This window comes from Urocitellus parryii, chromosome 16 (genome assembly GCF_045843805.1).
Source record: "Urocitellus parryii isolate mUroPar1 chromosome 16, mUroPar1.hap1, whole genome shotgun sequence".
In the NCBI taxonomy this organism is placed as follows: Eukaryota; Metazoa; Chordata; class Mammalia; order Rodentia; family Sciuridae; genus Urocitellus; species Urocitellus parryii.
Window position 1 is genome coordinate 23,977,328 of NC_135546.1, and position 22,930 is coordinate 24,000,257.

Genomic DNA, 22,930 nt, shown 5'->3' on the forward strand with positions numbered 1-22,930 from the left:
AGGTTGTTGATTGTGCTGTTGAGTTCTATAGTTTCTTTATTCAGTTTTTGTCTAGAGGATCTGTCTAATGGCGAGAGCGGTGTGTTGAAGTCACCCATAATTATTGTGTCTATTTGACTCTTGAACTTGAGGAGGGTTTGTTTTATGAATGTTGCAGCTCCATTGTTTGGTGCATACAAATTGATAATTGTTATGTCTTGTTGGTGGATGGTTCCTTTTAACAGTATATAGTGCCCTTCTTTATCCTTCTTGATTAACTTAGGTTTGAAGTTGATTTTATTTGATATGAGTATGGCCACTCCTGCTTGCTTCTGAGGGCCATGTGAGTGGTATGATTGTTCCCAACCTTTCACCTTCAGCCTGTGTATGTCTTTTCCTATCATATGAGTCTCCTGAAGGCAGCATATTCTTGGATTTATTTTTTTGATCCAGGTTACTAGCCTATGTCTCTTGATAGGTGAGTTTAGGCCAGTAACATTTAAGGTTACAATTGAGATATGATTTGTACTTTCAGTCATGCTTCTTTATTTATTTATTTTAGTTTGGCTAGTTTTACTTTTTGGTTATTTTCCTCCCCCTTTACTGAGATACCTCCTGCTATTGGTTTTGGGCACTATTTTTCAATTCGTCTTCTTGTAGTATTTTGCTCAAAATATTTTGCAGTGCTGGTTTTCTTGCTTTTGTTTATCATGAAAGATTTTAATTTCGTTGTCAAATCTGAAGCTCAATTTTGTTGGATACAGTATTCTTGGTTGGAATCCGTTATTTTTCAGCGTTTGAAATATATTGTTCCAGGATCTTCTCGCTTTCAAAGTCTGTGATGAGAAATCAGTCGTTAACCAAATTGGTTTACCTCTGAATGTAATCTGCCTCTTTTCTCTCTTAGCTTTTAATATTCTCTCCTTGTTTTGTATGTTAGCTATCTTCATTATTATGTGTCTTGGAGTTGGTCTATTATGGTTTTGAATGTTTGGGGTCCTGTAGGCTTCCAGGATTTGGCAATCCATTCTATCTTTCATCTCTGGGAAGTTTTCTACAATTATTTCATTTAATATGCTGTCCATTCCTTTGGTTTGAATCTCTGTGCCTTCATCTATCCCGATGACTCTCAAATTTGGTTTTTTTATGACATCCCATATCTCTTGAATAGATTGCTCGTGGGATTTAAGCATCTTTTCTGTGTTGACTATACTCTTTTCAAATTGATAAACCTTGTCTTCATTATCTGATGTTCTGACTTCTACTTGATCAAGTCTATTTGTAATATTCTCGTTTGAATTTTTAATTTGGTTTATAGTTTCCTGCAATTCTATTATTATTGTTTGATTTTTTTTTAAGATCTCTATCTTCTGGTAGAGCTCGTTCTTTGCCATTTGAATTTGTTTGTTTAATTCATTTTCAAAATATACATTTATTTCTTGGACTTGCTGTCTCACGTCTTCTCTAATATTCCTTTCCATTTGAGTTAGGTATGCCTTGAGTTCTTTCCCTATCCCTGCTTCTGATGTTTCTATGTCCTCCTGTAGAATTAAGTTGTCTTGCATTGTTTGTACTCCTTTTTTCCCTTGTTTTCTCATGTTGTCCACGTTACTTTCCAGCTCTTTTTGATTGTCGTGTTTCTGCTCTCTTCTATAGCTTTGTTTTGGTTCTGTATTACTCTGATGTCTCTCCTTTGAGTTGTTAAACTATGCCTGCTAACATGGATTCCGCTGGGAAGGAATTCTGATGTCCGAGCTCTAGTGACGACACTACTCTGCTATGGCGGGCCCCAGGCTCCTTGCCGGGGTGTCCTAATGGGGGGGTGTGACTGGACTATCTCTGTTTGATTTCAGTTCCCGGTCTCGGCAGGCGGGCGGTCTCCAGCCGCCCAGTATCACAGGCCGCTGGCGGGTGATCGGTCGCCTGTGGGCGGCGTTCTCCTACTGCCCAGTTACGCAGGCAGTGGGTGAACTGTCGCCGGTGGGCCTTCGGTTTCCAGCCGCCCAGTCGCGAGGGCCTTGCCTCTAGTCTCCTGGTTTCTCCTGCTAGTCTTGGTTTCTCCTGCTAGACCAGATTTCCCCTGAGTGATGGCTCTCGGCAGTTCAAACTCTACTCTGGGCCTGCCGTTTGTTGGGTGTGGAGGGTGACTATTGGGAACCCGGCACTCTATTGTTTTGTTTCTGTTGTGGGGGATGGGACTGTACTGCTACCTTCCCCCTCTGAAATCCCTTACTCAGCCCGAGGGTCAGTGCTGGCTTGGCTGGCGGGATTGCACCAACTCGCAGCCACTTTTCTCCCTGCTTGCTAATTAATTGCTTCTCTGCGGTGCCACGCCTTCTGTAGCCACGGGGCAGGCCGCGCGAATCAGTCGGCTTGGATCTCCAGGGTCCTGCTGTTGGCTATTGGGATCCTGGGCACTCTATCACTTTGATTTTTTCTGCTTGCCCCTCCCCCAGTGCTGGCTAGCCAGGTTTCATTTTGGCTGCTGATGGGAGGAGGGGTTGAAGGTCAGGTGTCTCTAGTTTTCCCATAGTCTTTATGCAGGCTCACTCTGATACTCCCTCCCACGGAAAGCCTAGGAGAGATTTTATGCGAATTCCCCGATGTCTGGGGGGTGAGCTGAGTGACACACACCTGTTTTGATGTTGCAATCTGTCGGAGAGTCTCTAGTTAACTTTAAGTAGTATAAACATCTTTTAATTTTTATCTTTCTCAATTCTTGAACAACAGCATGCCCAAGAGTGTTCAATCAACTGACACATATTGAGTGATTTTTGAAAATCCCTACCACTTTTGACTTCAAATATTTATTCCATGTTGGTTAAAAAATAACTATCACTTAAATATTTATTAAACTTTTTTTAATACATAAAAATGGTCTACCCAGCATAATATCCCATTTGTGATTAAGAACAGGGATTCTATAAATCTACAATATTTTCAAAATATTTTCAAAGTCTTATGCTTTGCAATTACCATTTTGCTTCACTCTATTTCCCTTTTCAGTAAGTAGGGATTGATGTCTTTTAGTATGACAGTGATTCATGGTTTACATTCAACTCTCTCAATGTTTTCTTTGTGTGTTTAGAAAGTAGGATGTTTGTTGTGAATGTATTTACTCTTAATTCAGAACCTAGGGAAAGGTTCCTTTTCTCTATTTGCCTCTTTTCAAAGGTTATTTTTAAATTTAAAACGTCTTCTATGTCCTATTACTGTCTTAAACAATGTTTTGTGTACAATAATTTAGACAGCCCAGATTGTGTTCGGTCACTTTTGTATGTGTCCTTCTTATATCCTCTTGCTTTCCGTGTATGTGTGTGCTTTTAGATTTAGAGTATTCTGCGGACTACCAACAGTTATAATTTTTAGAGTTAATTCAGATAGCCAAGGTTTGTTTTGATCAGAATTTTGTAATCTTGCATTTGGCAACAAAAAAATCTTAAAACTGAATTATCTCCTTAGCATACTTTGTATGAGTTTCAACTTGACTTCACTTTATTAAAAAATTGAATATATTTATGTGTCTTTTCAAAATTATATTGTTACAGATATATATGCCTATTTACACTTTTGTTTTTATGCTTTTTCTTTCAAATTCTATTGCAAAATTACATATTTTGTGAACCATCATTACAATACAATACAATTGTTTGTGCCAAGACATGTTTAAAATTTCATATGACTTGTGTTGCTGGGCACATTTACATTGTAGTATGAAGGATTACCTTTCGTACTTGTGGAGAGCACCTAGTGTTGATGAGTAGTGTGTGCATTTTTATATCTTTAAAGTCATTATTTTCCTTCTCTTTTGAAATATAGTAACTGTGAATATAATGTCTTGGTTGATAATTTTATTCTTTCATTTTTTGAAAATAGCCCTGAATTCCTTTCTGTGTTGTGAAGGTTCAACTAAGGATTTCACAATTATATAGTTACACATTTCTAGGTGACCCATCTTTTTCTCTTGGATGCTCTCAATATCCTGAGTTTAAAAACTTAGTTGAATACCTTCTTTGAGTCTTTACAACTTGGTGATAATTGAGTTGCTTGGATATTTTATTTTTCCTATTTTCTGAGATGTGTTTATTAGTACTAGAAAGAAAACTTAAGGATTCTTTGCCACTTTTCATTTTTTTTTTCATTTTACTTTGGCTGGCCTTGAAATTTTGATCCTTCTGGCTCAACCTCCTATGTTGCTGTGTCCTCCTTGACACTTTCAGACATTTTCTAAAGAAATTCTTTCAACACACATCTTCTGCTTATTACTATTAACAATTCTTGACTAATTTTTATTCTGTTTTTTTGTGTTGGTTTAGTTCAGTAAACTTCATTTAAATGATAATTTACTATTCCCTTGGATGAATTCATAACTTTTCTTACAGTTGACTTAGCTGTGTTTTTTCCTGGTGGTAAGCAGGAACCCCTTTTTTGAACAGTCCCCAAATATTTGCATGTTTTATATTTTTTTAATGAAGCAGAAGAAAGTTGGTAAATTTTTAAAATATATTGTGAAGGAGGAAAGGCATTGTGTAACACAATGTATTTTCCTATACTGTATTACTCTTCACAGTAATGTACGCATCTTGGATACTCTGAACAGTAAGATGATATGAAAATTTCTCAATGTATTTTTATGTGTAGATTTTTCTTTGATTCATGTATATTTTGACCGTAACAATGGACTTAGATTTAATAATCCACTGCCCTGCTGATGTTCCTTAATTGCTGTAGTTTTCTATGTGTGCAAAATATACTCAGCCCAGTACAGTAAGTAAACATGATGGTTTTTTATTTATTTTTTATTTATTTCAGCCATGAATTCTCATCATCCTCGAGAAATTTTAACAGAGCAGGGAATAAAAGAGAGAGAGACAAGATATGGAAAGTGTGACCTTGACTATTTACAACTAAGGAAACAATGGGAAAATATAGGTGAGAGTAAAGTTTAAAAATCATATTATAATGGACAAAGCCAATCAGTAGTCTGTATTTGCAATAAAAATTTTATAGCCAAAATACACCATAAACAATTAATATCTGAAAAATTATTTAATGTATTCCTGTTAGTATTGATATATATATATTCTTAACAATATATATATATATATATATATATATATATATATATATATTGTTGAGAATATATCCACAGCCATTTTTGATGACTATATTTCCTCTGAAAGGAAATGTGGAAAATTTGAAAAAATATCTGGTCCATGCATAAGTTTATAACTTAGCCAATCATAAATGTAGCACTGAGTCAAACTTCCCATCAAACATTTGCACAGAGACAATATTTAAGACAAATTTCTAAAAGTGATACTTTTGAGAGTTTCTTTACAAAATGTCCATTTTTCTGCAACAAAACAATTGGACAATATTAAGAATTGTAGAAAGGTTTCTACTTCCCCACTATTGCTCAATGACAATTCTGATATAGATTTCTGCAAAGTGCACTATATAGATAATGCTATAAGTAACACCATTAGCCATGTCTCTACCCTGAGTAATTACCAGGATATTTACATTGGTGATAAAAATTATGAATATAGAGAAACTCCTTGTAATATTGTAAAAACAATTTACCAAGAAGAAAAATGTGGGAAAGTCTTGATTCAGTGCTCAAAAACTATTACTCATCCAAGCATTCGTAGTCAAGACAAAACTTACAAGTGTAAGGTATGTGAAAGGGCTCTTAATCACAGTGCAGAGCTTGCTCAATACAAGAGAATTTATAGAGAATGAGAGCCCTATACATTTAAAGAAAATATCAAAGCATCGGCTTGCTCAACATCTTCTAAACACAGTAGATACTATGACAGTGATAAACCCTATAAATTTAAAGAATGTGAAAAAAACTTTTAATGAAACGTTACAACTTGTTAAGCATCAGAGGATTTATACTGAAGACGTGTAAATGTAAAAAGTGTGGCAAAGCTTTAAAAATTTTTCAACTCTTACTCAACACCAAAAATTTATTCTGCAGAGAAGAACTACAAATATGAAGAATGCAACACACTCAAAAACTTTACTCAACATCACAGTGTTCATACAGGAGATATGCCATGCAAATGCAAAGAATGTGACAAAACTTCTAATAAAAGCTCCAATCTTATTTGTCACCAGTGGACACACACTGAAGAGATGCCCTACATATGTAAACAACTTTGCAAAACTTTTAGTCAAAAACAAGGCCTTAAAAATCACCAGAGAAATAACACTGGAGAGAAGCCCTACAAATGTAAAGTGTGTGGCAAAAGTTTTAATACAAATTCGAATCTTGACCGCCACAACAGAATTCATACTGGAGAGAAGCCCTACAAATGTAACGTGTGTGGCAAGAGTTTTAATCAAAAATCATTACTTACTCGGCACCAGCAAATCCACACTGGAGAGAAGCCCTACAAATGTAAAGTGTGTGGCAAAAGTTTTAATAGAAACTCACATCTTGATTGCCACAACAGAATTCATACTGGAGAGAAGCCCTACAAATGTAAAGTGTGTGGCAAGAGTTTTAGTAAAAATTCATCACTTATTCAGCACCAGCGAATCCACACTGGAGAGAAGGCCTACAAATGTAAAGAATGTGGCAAAGCTTTTAATAGCATCTCACAGCGTAATTGGCACAACAGGATTCATACTGGAGAGAAGCCCTACAAATGTAAAGTGTGTGGCAAGAGTTTAAGTCAAAAATCATCACTTACTCAGCACCAGTGAATACACACTGGAGAGAAGCCCTACAAATGTAAAGAATGTGGCAAAAGTTTTAATGAAAAAATAGTACTTACTCGGCACCTGAGAATCCACACTGGAGAGAAGCCCTACAGGTGTAAAGAATGTGACAAAAGTTTTCATCACAAAACATCACTTACTCAGCACCAGCGAATCCACACTGGAGAGAAGCCCTACAAATGTAAAGAATGTGGCAAAAGTTTTAATCAAAAAATAGTACTTACTCAGCACCTGAGAATCCACACTGGAGAGAAGCCCTACAAATGTACGGTGTGTGGCAAAACTTTCAGTCAAAAATCATCACTTACTCATCACCAGCGAATCCACACTGGAGAGAAGCCCTACAAGTGTAAAGAGTGTGGCAAGAGTTTTAATCACATATCATCACTTACTCAGCACCAGCGAATTCACACTGGAGAGAAGCCCTACAAATGTAAAGAATGTGGCAAAGCTTTTAATCAACGATCATCACTTACTCGACACCAGAGAACCCATACTAGAGAGAAGTCCTATAAATGTGAAGAATGGCAAAGCTTTTAATATTGAAGATCACATCTTACTAAACTTTATAGATTTTATACTGGAGAGAAGTTTTACAATGAAAACATTGCATCAGTGTGTTTAAGGATGAATCAACCCTTATTTCCCAGTAGTTCAACACTATTTCACACCAGAGATATGATAGCACAGAAATCATATAAATGTAAAATAGGTGACAGAGTCTCCAATAGTTGTTCACACCCTACTCAGCACCTCAGAATTTATACGAGTGATAGAACGTGCGGAAAAATTTTTGCAAAGCTTTTGGCCATTGATCAAACATTTTTAAAACACTGGAGGATTTATAGCATATAGAAATCCAAAGAATGTGTCCAAGACTGTATTCAAATTTCCGACATTTTTTAATTTCTGCCCTCATATCTGTAGCAAATTTGGAGTAGCATTTGTCCAAAGTGTGTACCTTAGATAACAGCAAAATATTTACAAAAACACCTTGACAAATATAAAGATTGTAGTAAGTTTCTTATCTATGGCCCATCCCTTGAAGTATTTGGGACCTAGGTGAAAAAAAATCAATTAAATGTAGAAAATGGGTAATTGCTTTTGACATTTCATGAAAATTTTCTTAACATCTTTAGCTGATATTGTAGAAATAAGGAAATACAAGTATAGAATTGTGAATCCCTAAAAGGATATCATTTTAGTATAAATCGACAATTACTAAAGAGTCTCATTTTTCACAACTGGAGAAATAATAATACTCAGAGTTGATTATTTCAGAAGTCTCTTAAGATTTATATGAAATTTAAAATTTAAATTTTTAAGTGCCTCTAAGTTTAAGAGACTTTTAATCAGTAAACCACATCCTCAGATTTTTTTTTCTTTTTTATTTAGAGATAGGTTTTGCTAAGTTGTATAGGGCCTCACTAAGTTATGGAGCCTGACTTTGAACTTGCAAAGCTTCTCACATCCCTAGGGTTACGGCATGGTCCACCATGCCCGTTTTACAGAGCATTTTTACTTATATTTCATTACAGATGCAATTTGTTACTAAATAAAGGGTGAATTTCTTAATGTTAACCTTGTTGTGCATTTAATGATGTTATTAGTTCACACATCTCCCACTATTCACTTTGCTTATGAATCGATGCAATAGTAAAACATTCCTTTGGGTAAATAATGCTATAAAGTCTCCATTAATTATTTCATATGTTTAATCAAGTGTTATTTGGAGAATGTTATTTATGTAAATTATATACTCTCTCGTTTGTAATTATGGGAAAATTAAGACAGTTATAGGAAGGACCTAGGGATACTAAAATAATGCCCAGATATCCCTAGTTTGAATTATGAGTTTAACATTTCACCTTAGAGAGTAGCAGTACACCCTAAGGGATCTACAACTCTGGAGAGGTATACAAGCTCCCAATGAGGGAGAGGAGAAAGACGCAAGAGACTAGGAGCCAACGTGCCTATTCAGGCAATAAAGGAGGGTTGCTGAAGGGGGAAATAATATTAATGTTTCCTGGGGAATCCACATGATCCATAGGCCCATCCTGACTCTTGCACTGAAGACATAATGCAGTTCCTCATGAATTCTATGATGTTCATCACTGAGGTGACTATACTCTCCTCTAGTGTAGGAAAAACATCACAATTTGGGACCAATTCTTTAGTTTTGCATACCCAGTAGAAAAGTGTAACTAGAAACATGTAAAATGATGACTATAAGAAGAAAAAGCCATACGATAGGAGCATTTATGCCCCCACATTTTTATTTCATTATATATTTTCATTTTGTAGACCTTTTGTTTCTACTTAATAACATACAATATAATGTTTGTTATATTTATTGGATTGTCCTATAGATAGCATGTGTCATGGTCTCGCAGAGGGTTCTGCCTGTGATTTCTACAACATGTGACCTATAGCTCTTCCTCTTCTTTTCTTAATTTTAATATTTCACTTAGAACTTGAGCCACAGGACTGTCACTTTGGAAAGGATGACATACCAAACCATTACTATCCCCAAGAATGTGTGATCCATGTGCAAACTAGGAAAGAGGGGCCCATCACACACTTCAGGTCTTCAGGCAAATTATGGGGGTACCAGGAGTCCCGCACATCAAAGTAGAGGCATTATAAATTGTGGAAGAGGTTTGGACTAATTTGAATTTTAGGACCAGAATTAGAGTAATTTAAGTTTTCTTATCAGCATAAGAAAATGATCTCAATCAAGATCCTTTTCCAGATGTGTCCAGGAAACTTTAAGAATTTGAAGCCCAGATCTCTTGGATTGCTGTTATCCATCAGAGAAGACAATAAAATTGAGAGAGATGACATGTCCCACTCGGGCAGCCACAGTTCTGTGTTCTCCAGTGGGAACTTCTTGCCTTTCTACAGACATTAAAATTACAAATCTGCAGAGACCGAACTTAAACACATCCTTTCCATAAAACTTACAAGTGTTTGTGCTCTGCTCAGCTTATTCAGATGACAAAGTACCTCTGTGTCCTCAGATGCAGAGTTAGTGTGGATTCTAAAAAGGGCACTGGAGGAGGAAACTCAGTCTACTAGTGAGCTTTCCCAGTAGCTTCTTTGCTTCTCAAAGAAGCAAACATCTTTAGAAGACCTCATAGCACCATATAAAACATGGTCCTCTGGGCTTATTAGAACTGTTGGAGCCCAGAGGACCATGTTCTGTATGGTGTAATGAGGATATTGTCTTCTAAAGATGTTTGCTTCTTTGAGATCTGCTAATATGAGTCAATTTTTCTTATAGGGAATGTCAGTTTTACTTCTTCATTTTTCAATTTAATAACTTCATGGGACATAACTTACATATGGTATGTCATGTAGAGATTTTAAACACTACAATTTGTATACTTATTACCAGGAAATTAATAAGTTTTAATATTTTGATTGATAATCTTGCTTTTGTCATCTTCATAACTCATAGAAAAATTATTGTTTGAGTAATTGTACAGTTTGAAATCTTTAGAGGGAAATGAGGTTCTATGTTCAAAACCTCATTTTATAGAATGGAATCTCATGTGGTTAAGAACTTTCAGTTGGTAAAAGTCAACAAGGGACCATGATCAGAAGGAAGTACATTAAATATTTTAGAAAATCAAATAAATGTGCTGATAAGTTCCAATTCATGGTGCCAAATTATAGGCTTATGAATATAATTCACAAGAATTTGGAAGAATATTTTTATGTATTAGTCCATTCTGTTTTAATCACTAAAAACCTTTTGTAATATCTAATAATGGAAATCTGTAAATTCAATTTTGCTTAGAGGAACAATCAGGACACTTGAAATCAATCCTGTCCCGGTCACTTTCCATTTTTTTTTCCAAAATTCAATTTCTCATGTCATTAGTATGCACAGATAAACATGACCCTAAGACACACAGAACAAGATAAAGCAGAAAAGGTGAAAGGAGAACTTGACTCTTCCATCACAACATCAGTCAGGGAAAACAGACCCTCCTGCAGGAGCCTGTGGGTTTCCCAGTAATGAGAGATTGGGTTCTGCAGAGAAATGCATGGGCTCTCTCATCCCTGAGGAGCTCCACAGAACAGAGTAGAGGAGAGTATGGTTGTGGAGTCTCTAATCAAGACCTCCAGAGACCAATCAGGAAGCTGGCCTTATTTTATTGTGCAGTTACTATGTATATGTACTCAGGCAGTGCCTAAGCAAAATATAGACAGCCACCATGCAATGTCTGCTAACTGTCCTTGCGGTGAACAATCAAAGAGGGGGTGTGCAACACATGGCCTCCTGCCCAGAGCTGTGCTGATGGGGTAAGCAGTTTGCCACTCACACGCCTAGCATGGGGAGTGGCCTGCCACGCAGACGCCATTAACCTATGCCCTGTATGAAGTACTACATGCACTTGTGCCCACAGAGCAGCACCTCTGGGGCTTCTTCTTTCTTGACTTTAAAGGACAATTTATCTTCTAGTTGCTTTTCTCAGGAGAAATTTAAAATGATAGTAATATAAATATTATAGATGTAAGTGTGAATCCTGAGCTGTATTTTAAACCCCTGACTATTTATAAAAGCAAGCCATGGTTCTCATACCTACTTCTCACAAAGAGCTGCCATTCATTCAGTCAATTCTTGCCCAGGGTTTGCTTGTTGTGTTCCTGGAGGGTGTGTTTTGCAGCAGAGGTGCTGGGTGATGGTGTTGCCCTCCCTGCAGTGTCAGTCATTTCTCCCTAGTGCTCTTCATAGATTCCCAGCACACAAAGAGCCACATGTAAGAGGTTTCTGCCTAGGCTTACATCAGTCCCAAGCCCACTTGCTTGAAGCAAGACCAGTCTCAATTCTCCATCTTTATTTTATCTGTTAGTAAACACCAAGAGTACATGGGGAGGGTTGGAGGTAGTGGTGAAGCTGAGCTGGGTGATGAGGACAACCCCAAGCTGTAAGTCTGCACATGTGTTGTTAGGGGTGACAGATCCTATTTTCTTACCCCTTATGAACAGCATGAGGCTCACACTGAATATGGGAGAAGAGATGTTTCTTCCTCTCACTTTCACCATGGAATGTGCCCACCCAGAGAATCCAAATAAACCTAACTTACAGTGGGGTGTCCTTCTCCTATAATTCTCTCTACTTCTGTCCTGACCACCAGCTCATGTCCACTGCCTGAGCAGTCCTCACTAGATGGTTGCAACACAGATGATGGTGCATGTGTCATACAGCTACCCCTGACTTTAGTGACAGCACCATATGTAACACGACACCTTCCTGGATCCAGATACTAAAGGGAGTCTTTACTATCAGCTCTAACAAACAAAACTTCTGATTTTTTTTTTGAAAATTTCTTTTTCATGTGTGATCTGTTTTTTCTCATCTCCTCACTTGGCCTTTCCTTCTTCTTACCATATGTGAATTCCTCAAATATAACCTATTTCAGAAATCTGTGTTAGATTCCCTGTGATTTACATATTCTTCCACACAGAATGCCCACTCTAGGGGGCAGCTTGATTTCTCCAGTGCATAAAGGACATGAGTGCCCAGTACAATAGGGCATCCATGGACCAAGCTGGAAGTATCACTCTGTAGACCCTTGTTTGAGGGATGTTTCTCAGATTACCTCCTTGATGTCAGAGAGCTTGTGTCATGTCTCATGATCTCCTGGACTATGTTGTGCCAGGCATAATGTGCACAGCTGGGAAGGTACATAGCTCAGGATTTCAGTTATCTATGAATCATTTCCATTCTCCAGGATGCTTCCTAACAACAATGGTACCTTAGCATGGACATTACTATAGATATTTCTTCACAACACTACCATGGTACATTTACACAATTTTAATCATACTTGAAGCACATCATTTAGTGATGATTGTGGTTCAAAACTGGAGCTAGCAGAATGACCAGACTGTGCTTCTCCTAGCCACTTCCTGTATGAAGAATAGTTCTTCTCATTATTGCATGAAATTGTGTCCCTTTCTTTGAAGCATACTATCAGGAAATTTACCATCAGAAAACAATTTTCCAACAGTTTCACGGCAATGAACAATCCATTCATGATTTCTTGACTATTACTGCAAATTCATGGCACCTGCACACTCCAGTTTGTATAAGTGCAGATTCCTCAGTGACACTGACCTTAAATTCATCCAATGTCCTGGAGACCCGCGTGATTAAAACATGTCATTTATTGAAAATTTGGATTGTGTAAGATTCATATGTTTAAAATGAAATAAAGCAGATTCTGTGTGTCACAGAAAAGTTATAGAATACAGTTTTTGGTTTTAAATTTCACTTTTGTTTTTGTTGTTGAAACAAGGAAATTTTAAAACCCTCCTCCTTTCCTTTGTACCCCAGATTGAACCCAGGGCACTTAGTCATTAAACTATCTCACCAGCCATTTTTTATATTGGGTAAAAATATTGCTAAGTTACTGAACTTTGGCCTTGCAATCCTCTGACTCCTGAGCCAATGGGATTTCAAGGATTCAGCTACATCTAAAGAAATTTTTAAGTTATTTTTTACATAATAATATAGATCAATTTAAGCCTATACTGTAAAAATATTTATATAATATTTGACTTACATAAAATAAATTCATGAAAATTGGCATATGACATTTATATAGAGATCTCACCAAAAATAACTAAGCCCTAGTGATTAAAAGTGAACCCTAATATATTTGGGGGGTAACAGGGATTAAACTCATGGGCACTCAAACAATGAGCTACATCCTCACTCCTATTTTGTATTTTATTTAGAGACAGCATCTCACCAAGTTGCTCAGGGCCCTACTGTTACTGGATTTGAACTCAGCATCCTCCTGTCTTAGCGTTACAAAGCACTAGGATTATAGTTTACAGTTTTTAAATTTATATTCTTTTTTCTGGATTTACCATGGGAGACTGTCTTTTTCTAGTGATTTTTCATATTTCACAAATCCTGTATTTGCAATAATATGTTGAAGCTGAGAAAGTTGATCACAAAGAACCACAAAAGAGAAAATCTTTTTATATCTGTTATAAGACAGAGTTGGCAAGGAGTGCCAAAAAGCAGTTAAGAGGGAAAAGTAACTCTTAGGTTTTATAGCTCATAATTTGAACTGTATAAGTAATTATTAGACTATGGACATTCTATAAAGAGTTCACACATTTCAAACATCAAAATGATATTTTAGAAGGTAGAACTTGCACAGATTTGATCACTACACATGTTCAATTAAAATTCTGGATCCTATATGAAGATACAAATTAAAAATTAAACAATAATTAACATTTCAAGTAGCAAAAATAAACAAAGATGGCTGGAAATACAAATCATGACTCAATAATAGTCTTAAATGTTAGTGGCTTAAACACACGAATCAAAAGACATAGGCTAATAGCCTGGATTAAAAAAAAAATCCAACCATATTCTGCCCCCAGGAGACTCAGGAAAAGACAGACTGAAGGTGAAAGACTGGGAAAACACATACCACTCACATGAACCTTGAAAGCAAGCAGGATTCTCCATACTTACATTAAATAAACTAGACTTCAAGCCAAAGTTAATCAAAATAGATAAAGGAGAACATCTCATACTGCTCAAGGGAACCATACACCAACAAGACATAACAATCATAAATATATATGCCCCAAACAATGGGGCACCTATGTTCAAACAAACTCTTCTCAAGTTCAAGAGTCAAATTGACCACAACATGATCTGGGGTGACTTTAACACACCTTTCTCACCACTGGATAGATCTTCCAAACAAAAGTTGAATAAAGAATCTATAGAGCTCAATAACACAATTAATAAATTAATTGACATATATAGAACATATATCAGACCAGAGGAGGAAGCTCGGCACCATGCCAGGCCAGAGGGAGGAGGAAGGCTGGCCCCACCCAAGCGCTAGTCTGGAGGAAGCCCATCAACCCTTAAAACCCCAAATCAAACTTTTAATCATTTAATACTAACAGTTTTCCCATTTTGTTTCCATGATCTTTTTTGCATTTTATTTTCACCTTTACTTTTTACTTTGCAGTGAACAATTCTTTTGTTAATACTTTCATTTAGATTATTTTCCTATATTTGTGATTTTAACACTTCTCATTGCTACTGTATATAATTTAAATGATTTAATGTTGACCATGACATTATTGAACTAATTCTTATATTTTATTAGTTTATGGAAATTGCTTAGAAACATTATAAAAATAATAGTATAATCTCCATATGCTATGTGATTTTTGATGGAAATCCTGTTTAATATTCTCAAACAATATTTAGAAGTCAGAAAAGCAAACATTTTTATCTTTTTCTAAAACTAAATTGTGAAACACTTCAGTTAACACCTTTAAATATGAAAACAGTTCATAGCTGCCCTTAAATGGATTGAAAAAGAATTTTTCTCTGGTCATAATTGGCCATAAGTTTTATAGTAATTTGATAAGTGATTCGCCAAAAGGTTTGCTCTATCAAAATGATTTTTGGAAACTTTCCATATGACAATGTCCCTCTTGGTCATGAAGTCCAATCATTCTTTTTGTTGTTCTCAGTTTGCTAGGGGTTTTGAATATCTGGGTCAACATCTATAAAAAGATGGTCTGCAATTTCCATTCTTATGCAGTGTTAGCTGGTATTTCTGGCCTTACAGAAAGAATTAGTCAATTTTCTTCTTCTACATTTAGACGTGATCATGAATTATGGTTACTGATACTAATTACATGTTTCACAGAAATCACCCGTGAAGACTCCTTTTTAAAAATGTGATTACTGTTTGGTTTTTTGGTGGGTCAATTTTTAGAGATAGTTTTTTGCCATTTTGGCCTCAAATTCCTTAGCCTAAATCCTCTTCTTGCTGTGGCCTCAAGGTAGTCAAGACTAGTGGCATGTGCTCCCATATCAGCATAACTGCAAGTATTTTTTGAGCAGCTGTAAAGTTAAATCTTGATTTGTAGGTCTATTTTACATTTCTTCACATCTGGGTCTACTAATGTATTCTATTGATTTCTGAAATAATTTTCAAAGTTGATGATTATCTAGCAATTTATCTATATTTTGTTGTTTTCCAGGCTCGGGATTTTCTTGGCAGTTAACATGGAATAATGAGGAAGCATAATGTGGGAAAATGAGAACCTGGCATTTTGCTAATTGATCTCAAGATGCCCCGTGAAGGACAGAGAGTGTGCACCCATAATCCTGTGAGACAATGTAGCCTAATACATGATCTTGAGTAACTTTCATATGTCTTTACACACTTGTTTAATTTTTAGGGAAGAATCTAAGTATTTTACCATATTTAAATTAGGTTATGAGGGGTTTATATTAAATTTTGGTGAGTTGTGTAAGTTTCTTATATTTTGGATGTTGAGCTTTTTCTGACATGGGGCTAGAATCAGTTTTCTTTAACCCAGTCTACTTTACATTTCATTGATTGATTTCTTTGCTGTATAGAAGCATTTTTTGCTTCATATAGTCTCAGCCGTTTTTCCTTGCACAGTCTCTGCATATTCTATCTAAAACCATTGCCAACAACAACGGCAAAAAAAAAAAATCTCATTTTCTTCTGGAATTTTTATGCTTTCAGGTTATATCACCATGTGATATAACCACATGCTTGTGGGCTCAATCCTAAAAATGTTGGTAGGTAACACATACTGCAGAGGATATGCAGAAAAGGAAACTCTTGGACATCCTTTCCAGGAATATACATTTGAATATACATTAAAAAACTATAAGGGGGTTTTCAAAAAATTATAACTAGAGATGCAATATGACCCAGACATTGAGAATATGCCTGTATTTTTAGGATTCTTCAGAAAAAAAGAATACACAAAAAAATGTGCATGTGTATACAGAAGGGAACTTATTTTATTTACTCACATAATCATTAGAGTAATAGTTACCAAATGTTTGCCTGCAGGATGGCAACACTGGCAAATTGGTAACAACTCAGTCCAAGAAGCTGGGAGCTTCACAATATGAGGACACAAATGAAGCAGCTGTGGTCCAAAACAGAGGACTTAAATGATCCTGGTACATGAAAAAACAAATAACCTGATCAACAAGTAGGCTAAGGACCTGAACAGACACTACTCAGGAGAGGATATACAATCAATAAAGATATGAAAAAATGCTCATCATCTCTAGGTATCAGAGAAATGCAAATCAAAACTACTCTAAGATGTCATCTCACTAAAGTCAGAATAGCAGCTCCTATGAAGACAAACAACAATAAGTGTTGGTGAGGATGTGGGGAATAGGTACACTCATACACTTCTGGTGGGACTGCAAATTGGTGCAGCCAACATGGAATGTAGTATGGAGATTCCTTGTAAATATCGGAATGGAAGCTCCATTTGACCCACCTATCCCTCTCCTCATTCTAAGCACAAAGTTTAAAAACATCATACTACAAGGACACAGCCACATAAAAGTTTATGGCACCACAATACACAATAGCTAAACTATGGAGCCAACATAGATGCCCTTCAGTGGATGGATAGATTAAAAAATGTGGCATATATACACAATGGAATTTTACTCAGAAATACAAGAATAAAATCGTGGCATTTCCATGTAAATGGATGGAGTTGGAGAAGATAATGATAAGTAAAGTTAGCCAATGCCTCCCCTCTAAAATAAAAAAAATGCCGAATATTTCCTTGACATAAGGGGGCTGACTCATAATGGAGTAAGAAGGGAGAGAATAGGAGGAATAGATGAATTCTAGATAGGGCAGAGGGGTGGGAGGAAAAGGGAGGGGGACGGGGATTAGCAAGGATGGTGGAATTGCATCATACATCCAAAATACATGTATGAAGACTTGAATTGAGTGTCAACATACATTACATAAAAAAGATACAAAAATTGTGGTATATATGTGTATTAAGAATTGTAATGCAAACGAAAAAAAGAATCGCATTAACTTACATTAGGTAGAGTAAAGTGAAAGGAGGGGAAGGCAGGGGATGTGGGAATAAGAAAGAGAATGAAACAGACATTATTACTTTATGTATGTATGTGACTATGTGATTCTGCAATATGTATACTCAGAAAAAATGATAAATTATATCCCATCTATGTATGATATATCAAAGTGTATAAATGCTTTCTACTGTCATGGGTAACTAATTAAAACAAATAGACTGTTTTCTCTAGACTGAAAAGGGAAATTCTCTTCTTACTACAGTTAGCCCTTTACTTTGATTATTCATGAATATTGTTAATTTTTTTAATAAGAAGTAATTATCTCAAGTAAACCATTTCAAATTTCAATCTATTTCTCAGATATCAGTGAGTTTATCATTCGGCTCCATCAGATCTCAAAGATCATATTACTAAGTAGTCTATTTATTTTCTGCTTCAGACTTATTAGTTCATAGTGATATTCACCATGGAAGAGAACTTTATTTTATAGGCTTGATTTTCATTCTCTTGTCTCCATAAATCAGTTCAAATATTTTTTTCAGCATATACTTTTACTACCTGAGTTAATAAGAAAGAAAATTATACAAACTGAAGTTCTTTTCAATTAATCAGAATGAAATTATGTTCTCTGTTTGGATCATGCACTTACGCAGAGTGTTGAGCCTCACATTCCTACAAAACATCAAATAGCATTGTCTTATGCTGATGTATTTTGTCTCAGTTTTGACCTCACAAAAGTAAACCCATCATGTTCTAGAAAACATCAAAAAATATTTTGAACTGATTTATGAAAATCAAGCCTGTAAAATAAAATTCTCCTCCTTGGTGAATATTACTATGAACTAGTAAGGTTTAAGCAGAAAATACCAAGACAACTTAGTAATATTAACTTTGAGATCTGATAGAGCCATACGTTAAACTCTCTGCCATCTGAGAAATAGATGAGAACCTAAAGTGATTTACTTGAGATAATAATTTCTTATTAAAAAACTAACAATATTCATGAATAATCAAAGTAAAGGGCTAAATCCAGTGCTAGGGGGCTAAAGCTGGAGCAGGGACCAGGGGCTGCAGTTGCTTAATATTAAAACCAAGTTGTAAGAGTAGTGATTGCCCTTTCCTGGCTTCCAAAGGTCCCATGGTGTCTCCTCTACAGGACATCAGGGAGAACAGAGATGTTAGTGGAGAAATCATGGTGAACTTGATATGAGTGAAACAAAAAACAAATATGCCCTTTTTATAGCTAATGAGCATCACTAAATGAAAACATGCATCCCAGTGGTTACAGGACACATGTGACTGTGTTCACCTTGCACCCAAGAAAACAGATATGTCCCTCCTCCCTGCAGCCTGTGTCTCTCCACACACAGCTGTGGCAGCCCAAGCTGGTGTTGGGCTCTGCTGAGAGCCTCCTCCTCATCCACTGCTGTCCTTGACAATGACCAGGCTGCTCTGACTTTGTTATTGATCACTAGTGTCTGGCCCAATTATTAAGATGGATCAATAGATGATAGATAGATAGATAGATAGATAGATAGATAGATAGATAGACAGATAGACAGACAGATATCAGGTTTGTCCATGATTTGGACAGTGACAGGATGCAAAATGTTTAAGTGAAGGCTTCCCTGGTCAGGGCAGGAGAGAAGTCACTGCTGTGCTACCTGTCTCTAAAAGGGACCTCACTCCATCAGCTCTAAGGGATCCTAAGGATGATTTCTTAAAGAAACAAACCCCCATTCACACTTTTTTCTCCACTTATGTTTCGTCCTCTAATATGCCCACTTAATAAGTTTTTCTTATTTCTCCCCATGGTGAGCTCTTCAGATGAGACCTGTTTCTCAACTTCTTTTCCACATTATCTTTCTCTTATGTATGTCATTTGTTCAGATCCTGCAGTCTGAGGATGGCTTGTTTCCTCCAGGGTTCCAGTCATGACGTGGGGCTTGGCACATTAGGGCAGCCAAGAGCTGCTGCAGCCCCTCTCTCCCCAGAGCTCTGTTTGAGGAGGACATCCTGGGCCATCCTGATGAGGGACAGGCCCTGTGTCTGCACCCCGATTTCCTAGACTGAGTGATCCTTGCAGCTGTGAGTGAGGTAAGGCACAGCCAGGAGGGGACAGGCTCAGAGGATCCCTTTTAACTTGCTTTTATGAAATGTCCACATTTTTTGAATATTTTCTAATAAAACTGATAAATTAGCACAGAAGTAGCAATATTGCATTCTTTATAAAATATCTACCTGTGAACCATGGAGGTCCCTGTGGGTCTCACTGATACACACGTGTGTGACCTGCACAGTGTGCAGATGGTCAGCTGCTTCTCTACCAGCTGTGTCCTAAGGCTGCAGGGAGCTAATGCCTGTGGGGGACTGGTGACAGCATCTGACTCTGCCACTTCCTTTCAACAGCATTGAGGGGACAGGAAATAAGGTTTCCACGTCTAACCAGGAAGTTTCTCCATAGAAAAATGTCTTCCACTGGCTTTCAGATATAGCTCCTCTGAAAACACAGTTCCCTTCCCTCCTCAATCCCTCCCTCCCTCCCACGAAGGTGCAGGCAGGGATGCTTCCTCTGAGCCATGCTGAAACCCAGTCATGAGCCCTCCATCCACAGAGGACTCCTCCTGGTTTTCTGATGCTGTACATTTTATTTTCTTAAACCTAATTAAAGAAAATTTATATTTCAAAACATGATAGAAGGGAATCCTAGTTATTTCATTTTCTATGATTTTTAAAAGGCGTCTTCAAATGTTATATATCCAGTTTATGTTCTTTTTTTATTGGTTATTCGAAACATTACAAAACTCTTGACATATCATATTTCATACATTTGATTCAAGTGGGTATTGAACTCCCATTTTTACCCCAAATACAGATTGCAGAATCACTTCGATTACACATCCAGATTTTTACATAATGCCATTGTTGTATTCTGCTACGTTTCTTATCCTCTCCTATCCCCCCTTCCCTCTCCTCCCATCTTCTCTCTTTACCCTATCTGTTGTAATTTAATTCTTTCTCTTGTTTTTTCCCCTTCCCCCTCACAACCTCTTATATGTAATATTGTATAACAATGAGGGTATCCTTCCATTTCCATGCAATTTCCCTTTTCTCTCCCTTTCCCTCCCACCTCATGTCTCTGTTTAAAGTAGATCTTTTCTTCATGCTCTTCCTCCCTGCTCCGTTCCTAGTTGCTCTCATTATATCAAAGAAGACATTTGGCATTTTTTAGGGATTGGCTAGCTTCACTTAGCAAAATTTGCACTAATGCCATCCATTACCCTGCAAATTCCATGATTTTGTCATTTTTTAGTGCTACGTAGTACTACATTGTTTATAAATGCCACATTTTTTTATCCATTCATTTATTGAAGGGCATCTGGGTTGGTTCCACAGTCTAGTCATTGTGAATTGTGCTGCTGAGAACATCGATATGGCAGTATCCCTGTAGTACGCTCTTTTAAGGTCTTCAGGGAATAGTCCGAGAAAGACAATAGCTGGGTCAAATGGTGGTTCCATTCCCAGCTTTCCCAGGAATCTCCATACTGCTTTCCAAATTGGCCACACCAATTTGCAGTCCCACCAGCAATGTACAAGAGTACCCTTTTCCCCACATCCTCGCCAGCACTTGTTGTTGTTTGCCTTCATAATGGCTGCTAATCTTACTGGAGTGAGATGGTACCTTAGGGTGGTTTTGATTTGCATTTCTCTGACTGCTAGAGATGGTGAGCATTTTTTCATTTACTTGTTGATTGATTGTATGTAGTCCTCTGAGAAGTGTCTGTTAAGGTCTTTGACCAATTTGTTGATTAGGTTATTTGTTATCTTATTGTTTAATTTTTTGAGTTCTTTGTATACTCTGGATATTAGGGCTCTATCTGAAGTGTGAGGAGTAAAAATTTGTTCCCAGGATGTAGGCTCCCTATTTACCTCTCTTATTGTTTCTCTTGCTGAGAAAAAAATGTTTAGTTTGAGTAAGTCCCATTTGTTGATTCTAGTTATTAACTCTAGTGCCATGGGTGTCCTATTAAGGAATTTGGAGCCCGACCCCACAATATGTAGATCAGAGCCAACTTTTTCTTCTTACAGGTGCAGAGTCTCTGATTTGATATCAAGCTCTTTGATCCATTTTGAATTAACTTCTGTGCATGGTGAGAGAAAGGGATTCAGTTTCTTTTTGTTGCATATGGATTTCCAGTTTTCCCAGCACCATTTGTTGAAGATGCTATCCTTCCTCCATTGCATGCTTTTAGCCCCTTTATCAAATATAAGAAAGTTGTAATTTTTTGGATTGGTCTCTGTGTCATCTATTCTGTACCATTTGTCCACCCGCCTGTTTTGGTACCAGTACCATGCTGTTTTTGTTACTATTGCTCTGTAGTACAGTTTGAAATCTGGTATCCCTATACCTCCTGATTCACACTTCCTGCTTAGAATTGCTTGTGCTATTCTGCTTTTGCTATTTTGTTTTTCCATATGAATTTCATGATTGCTTTATCTATTTCTACAAGAAATGCCATTGGGATTTTGATTGGCATTGCATTAAGCCTATACAGAACTTTGGGTAATATTGCCATTTTGATGATGTTAGTTGTTCTTATCCATGAACAGGGTATATTTTTCCATCTTCTAAGGTCTTCTTCTATTTCTCTCTTTAGAGTTCTGTAGTTTTCATTGTATAAATCTTTCACCTCTTTTGTTAGGTTGATTCCCAAGTATTTTCTTTTTTTTTTTTTTGAGGATATTGTGAATGGGGTGGTTGTCCTCATTTCCATTTAAGAAGTTTTGTGGCTGATATACAGAAATGCCTTTGATTTATGTGTGTTGATTTTATATCCTGCCACTTTGCTGAATTCATTTATTAGTTCTAGTAGTTTCTTTGTAGACCCTTTTTGGGTCTTCTAGGTATAGAATCATGTCACCTGCAAATAGTGATAATTTAAGTTCTTCTTTTCCTATTTTTATGTCTTTAATTTCTTTCATCTGTCTAATTGCTCTGGCCAGTGTTTTGAGAACTATATTGAATAGAAGTGGTGAGAGAGGGCATCCTTGTCTTGTTCCAGATTTTAGAGGGAATGCCTTCAGTTTTTCTCCATTCAGAATGATGCTAGCCTGAGGCTTAGCATATATAGCTTTTACAATGTTGAGGTAAGTTCCTGTTATCCCTAGTTTTTCTAGTGTTTTGAACATAAAGGGATGCTGAACTTTGTCAAATTCTTTTTCTGCATCTATCAAGATGATCATGTGGTTCTTATCGTTAAGTCTATTGATGTGGTGAATAACATTTATTGATTTCCATATATTGAACCA

At 36.7% G+C, this 22,930-nt stretch overlaps 1 protein-coding gene across 1 annotated transcript; it reads left to right on the forward strand.

Moving 5' to 3' along the window:
* The first annotated feature begins 443 nt into the window (after positions 1-443).
* Positions 444-7,251, forward strand: LOC144250642 (uncharacterized). Its single transcript, XM_077793536.1, is given in 4 exon segments — positions 444-457; positions 1,833-1,970; positions 5,790-5,831; positions 6,150-7,251. Coding segments are annotated over 4 exon segments (1,296 nt in total).
* Positions 7,252-22,930: the final 15,679 nt, after the last annotated feature.